General features: G+C 38.8%; 1 protein-coding gene across 1 annotated transcript; it reads left to right on the top strand.

Annotated features, from left to right (window-relative positions):
• Positions 1–315: 315 nt before the first annotated feature.
• LOC133416081 (gastrula zinc finger protein XlCGF8.2DB-like) lies at positions 316–3280 on the top strand. Its single transcript, XM_061702728.1, has 2 exons — positions 316–592; positions 2352–3280. Exons 1-2 carry the CDS (start codon positions 430–432, stop codon positions 3038–3040), a joined length of 852 nt encoding a protein of 283 aa, XP_061558712.1. The 5' UTR covers positions 316–429; the 3' UTR covers positions 3041–3280.
• The last annotated feature ends 2482 nt before the right edge of the window (positions 3281–5762 follow it).

Below are 5762 nucleotides of genomic sequence, written 5' to 3'. Positions count from 1 at the left end.
CATCCCTATTTTATTTTATTTTGTCCCCCTCCTATACATATTTACAATGCTGCCATCTAGTGGCTCAATCTGGTCAGGACCGGAAACGCCAATCCAGCCCCTCACGTCGAACCCGAACCGGAAATAAACAAAATTACTTATTTTTTAAATTCACTATTAATAATTATTTATAGAGATAGGAAAAAAATATATAGCTATTTTATTGTGGACTAGCTACAAAAAACTAATCTAAAATGGTGTGAAAAAAATAATATTAACGGTACAGAAATTCTCCGGTGCAGTAGGTGGCAGTATGTATGAGTCGGAGCCATTGCCAGTGAAGAAGAGTTCACACTGTAAAAAAACCAAAAGAAAAGCCAGTGGTACAAAATTAGCATATTTGCTCTCTAATTTGACATTCGGCAGTATTCATATTTATTGTCAAAGAAAATGTGTAAAATTCAAATGCTGAGGACGTTGGTGGAGCAGCGGTTGACAATGGCCGCCGACGAGATATTCGTGCTGTTCGAACGAGCCCTTGCAGAATACGACGAGGAACTTTCTCGAAGAATGCAAGATTACGAACGTCAACTGCCACCACAAGACGTTGCTGGTTTGTTTTTTATTTTCCTCTTGTACATGTTAACCTGCTCTCTTTATTTATATGGATCACATTGAACATCAATTCATCTCACGTATTATGTCCAGCCTTCACTAGCCGACTGTTGCGTTCAAGTACGTGGGATCTTTGTCATTTACTCGTCCCCAAAAAATATTATGACGATATTTCTGGGGGAAAAAATATATCATGCAAGTATAGTATGTTCAGATGATTTGATTTTGAGAAAAAAAGCACCTGACAGAAGTGCAGACTCTCCCGTAACTTCTTGCATTAACAACCCAGGCTAAACTTAGCTCCTCCCCGACATACAACGTTTGTGTCCTAAGTGCGATGTATCACTTCAACGTAGTTTAACAACACCAATGTACTACAGTCAACCCCTGGATATCATCAGTATGGCATTTGCGGATTTGCATAATTTTGGGGGAACCCAAGCTCCGTTACCCGCTGAAAAACTCATCGAGTTGCTCTTTTTGTGTTGAGGGCTAAAGCAATAACTATTGCTTTGCCATCAGGTGCCATCTTGGTGCCAAGGAACTGTTGAAGTGAGTTGCGGAGCTTCAGTTAGACAAAAGTAGTCCTTTGCTGCCATCCTTTGGCTTCTATAGGCAGTAACAGTAAGTACACACCTTTTTGGACGGATATTCGCTAATCATAGCAGGGCTCAAGTCAAGTAAAGTGGCTCATTACTTGCATTTGTATCCACAGTTGAGGTACTGTGATCAGCTTCAGTGTCATAGTTTGGGTCGTGGTCAGTGTCATGTAGTTTACCTGGAATACAAGAAACAAACAGAAATTAGAAATGGGGTGGTGGTGGTGTAAATGGAGTAGTGGTCCAAAAGTAAAACCAAACGATAACTCTATCAAGAGTTCACGAAAGGCGATAACATTGACTTATTCTAACATACAAAATAAACTGGGTTTAGAAAAAGTTTCGTGCAATAGTGGTTGAAGTCCAAACATCTGGGAAATATATTCATACTTATTAAAGATGACAAATAACAATGTATACTAACATACAAAAGAAGAAAGTAGGGTTAGAAAAAAATGTTTAGTGCAATAGTGGTCTAATTCCAAACATCAGCTGCACTGGCACCCAGACTAAGACACTTTTTGAGTCTGGAAGTTTTTGCGGGAGGTGAAGCCGGGTTTCATCGTGGCCCGATGTTGAGCTGATGAATCAGGAAAAAGTGCTGAGTGCTCAGAAGGACTGGCCCCTCCCTATAGGTGTCAATTTTAATTAAACCTTGATTTAGACAGTCTAAAACAGGGGTGTCAAACTCATTTTTTTGGTCTCTGGCCACATCACAGTTATGACTTCCCTCGGAGGGCTGCTACGACTGTGGACCCACATAATTGAAAGATTACCTCATATACTGTAGTTACAGTATACACAACACATTGATGAATAACCAGTTTTGAAATCAGAAGCCTATAAATACATGTTTTTCAACTATTACATTTCTATTCAAATAAAAAGATAAAAATATCTCAATAGTATTACACCAGAACACAATTAGCGATTTTGGTTTGCTTTCGTGGGCCACATAAAATGATGTGGCGGGCCGGATCTGGCCCCCGGGCCACCAGTTTGGCACCTGTGGTCTAAAAGATACGCCTTTTCTCAACTCATTTCTGCACTTAAAAATGACCCAAAAAAAAGGAGTTGGCTCATTGTAGTTCTCAGCGGCTCAAATAATTCTACCAATTCCCATATCATTTTCCTGATTGTTCCCCTCGTGTCCTGCAGCTAATGAGCCCCCGGATGTGAAGGAGGAAGAGGAGGAAGTGTGGACCACCGGTCGAGAAGAGATCCCGCTGACTCTTGTCCTCGTCAAAAGTGAAGACGTCGAAGCGACGGCGCGAGCCGACCGAGGCTCGCAACCGAGCACCGTCTCCATGTCGGAGACTTCTGCGACTAAAGAAGCGTTGAAGACCGTAACGGGCAAGAGGTTTAAAAAATCCCGCGCCCGACCGTTCGACTGCGACGTCTGCCACAAAAGCTTCACGAGGAAGGTCAATTTGAGCCGGCACATGCGCAGCCACACGGCCGACAAACCCTCAGGGCGGAAAACATTCAAGCGGAGGGTCAACTCGACGGGCGAGAAGCCGTTCGCCTGCGCCTTGTGCGGCAAGGGCTTCACGCAGAACGGCAACCTTCTGCGGCACGCGCGGACCCACAGCGCCGACAAACCCTACCGCTGCGACGTGTGCGGCAGGAGGTTCTCGGACAAGCGTTACATCGGGGTGCACATGAGGACGCACACGGGCGAGAAGCCCTTCCCGTGCTCGGTGTGCGGCCGCAAGTTCTCGGACAAGAGACACGTGCTCAGACACATGAGCATGCACACCGCGGGACGGGAAGCAGGAAGCGCTGAGAACTCTGCGTTGATTACAATTACCATGAGTCGTGCGGCTGAAAACAACTCGACACGATAATATGATAATATACATGCGTCTGAATTAATAATATATACTATATGGATGCGACTTACCTGCTTGTGATGTTAATGCTTCATCTGACACACTGTTTCCTCTTGACTGTGTTAAATAATTGCTTCGTATATATACACAATATATATATATATATATATATATATATACAAAATATACAATGTGTAAATGTCTTTGTTTTATGTTTAAACTCAACTCAGAATGCCAATAAACGGCTTTTTTTGTTATTATTATTGTTCACTATCTAGTAACCAAAATGGTTGCTTGCAATGCAAAAAGTGACATCCTAACATTTTTAACGGTCATACAGTTGAAAAAAGAGCTAGTGTATTTATCCACTGTAATAAAAGTAAAATTACCTATCCTTGTAATTGATTGTAAATTCAATTTAAAATGAAACCTTAAGTAACTACAGGTATTTTAAAAATAGCATTTTTGCCTGTCACACAAGCGTTTCCAGAGCAATACTGACATCTAGTGTTGTTTTGGGTATTGCTCAATTTAATAAAGCTTTGTTTAAAAAAAAAAAAAAAAAAAAAGTAAACTACATTAAGTCTGGCTAGATCTGCTAAATGTGGTCACCACTGTATCGTAATGGAAAAACAATGGTGTGTAGTGTACTCACCTTTAACTGTGACAAACCTGTGGAGAATTGTAGTTCTAGTGCAGTCTCTCTGCATCAACACAAAACAGCTGGCTTAACAATAAAATACAATTTAAAAAAGACCTTTTTATTATCAGAATACTTTTATTATAAATATACAGTGTGTTAATATGGAATGGTACCCGACACTGCCATTCGTTTTTTTAACGCTATTAGGAAAAACAAACTGTAACCAAGCTTGTGCTGCAATCATCTAATGACACAAATTCATGGAGAAAAAATAAATCATTAAATGCCGCAGTGGCGTCAAAGTCGATGATGACGAGATACCTTCTTGTTGATCTACATTTTGGTGTCAGGAGATACAAAAATAAAGGGAGGTCAGAGAAGCAGGGTGACGTGACGGAGACATTGATCGGGACTCATCATTCGACAGTTTAAAGGCGCTGCATCCATGTTGGATTGTTAGCCAGTCAGTCTGACCATACAGAGACGTTCCAACAGAGATTGGAACACTGATGTCCTGACTGTGAGGCGGTCCTGCAAACCACTAATACACTGCGTTGCCCGTAACTAAAACCTTTCAAATTGCAAAAACAGCCATTTGAACCATTTTCATTACATTCTACAACGTAGCCATGTCGCGAGTTTCTTTTCGCCTTTCGAAACAGTCTGTAACATGAAGAAATATATATATTTTTAATCTAATCAAATTTGACCAAAATTCTTCCAAAACCAACATTTTTTGTATTTTAGTTTTATTCCCGCACTTTTCCAACAAATGCTAGCCACCTGTTCAAGAGCTAGCTGTCTAGCTAGCTGTTCAAGAAAACATGCATCTCCAACTAATGTATTGGCTAAAAATGAAAACTTGCATTTGATTGATGCTTTTCCGCTGTTAGAATTGTAGCGCTTTGCAATAAGAAGTCTTAATAAACATTTTCTATTTAAATTCAACATGACCAATTTTCCAGATTAAAAACAAACGAAACAAACATCTCGAAACGTAGTTTAGTTTTGCCTAGCTAGCCGTTCAAGAAAAAATAAAACATTTGTATTTTTTTTTTCAATCTGTAACAAAGAAAATGTATTTTGTTGTTTTTATGCTAAAAAATAAAAAGTCACAAACATTTGTTTTACTACCGTTTGTATTATGGCGCTTGTCCATAGAAAGTCTTAATCCTAACATTTTCTTTCTAAATTTAACAGGACAAAATTTTCAGATAAAAACAAAAAAAACAAATTGTGGATTTTCATTTTTCCCCTCTCACTTTCCCAAGAAATTCCAAGCTAGTTGCTCAAGAAAAAGCATGAGTCTACAAATTTGGAATTTATTTTTAAAATGTCTAACATGAAAATTATTGTTTTTCAGCTTCAAATAAAAGAAAAATCATGAAAAATGTATATTTGACCACTGTTTTAGGGCTTTTCAATTATACACATTTATATGTACATTTCCTTTTTATATCTAATATAATATTTACAGATCAAAACAAAACAACAAATCATGAAATGTTCCCATTTTCCACACTTTTCCAACAAATGTGAAGCCAATTGTCATCATTTCTCCATCTTTCAGACAGTTTTCTTCAAAGCTGATTGTTTTTTAATTTATTTTTTTTATGATGCAGTACCTTTAAATTCATCAGTCGAACTGGATGAAGATCACTCACGTCAATCAAACCCCCGTTAACGTTTCCAAATGGTGGATGAGTACTGAATGTCCAGTTTGGTTTCTATCCTTATCATTTCCAACCTTTGCGTTCCATAAACAGTCACAAGGGATTGTGTTCAAGTCAACCAACATATACATATTTTTTTAAACGTCCAAGTTGGTTCCAAAGTAATCAGGCACTTAATGTTAAGTACAGTGCCGTTCGAGAAACCCTATCGATGCTGTGGTAGTGTGCAAAAACACCCGATATAGTACATCAACAACTCTGAACATGCATTCAACAAAAAATGTAAACAGTGAAATCTGTAAGAAGAAAAAAAATCATAACCTAACATAAGCTTAAATAAAGACGAAACAAAAACACTTTTTTTTTTCTTTTTTTTTTTTTTAAAACATGCTCTTTAGATTAGAAGACCCCCCCCCCCCCC

This window comes from Phycodurus eques, chromosome 17 (assembly GCF_024500275.1).
Source record: "Phycodurus eques isolate BA_2022a chromosome 17, UOR_Pequ_1.1, whole genome shotgun sequence".
Classification (NCBI taxonomy): Eukaryota; Metazoa; Chordata; class Actinopteri; order Syngnathiformes; family Syngnathidae; genus Phycodurus; species Phycodurus eques.
This window is presented reverse-complemented; position numbering and strand designations above follow the sequence as displayed.

What these genes read in the sequence shown, in the direction of transcription:
- LOC133416081 (XM_061702728.1), top strand. Translation starts at nt 430, where the DNA reads ATGTGTAAAATTCAAATGCTGAGGACGTTGGTGGAGCAGCGGTTGACA. An exon ending in GCCACCACAAGACGTTGCTG is followed by an intron (nt 593 to 2,351) that starts GTTTGTTTTTTA and finishes CGTGTCCTGCAG; the next exon opens with CTAATGAGCCCCCGGATGTG.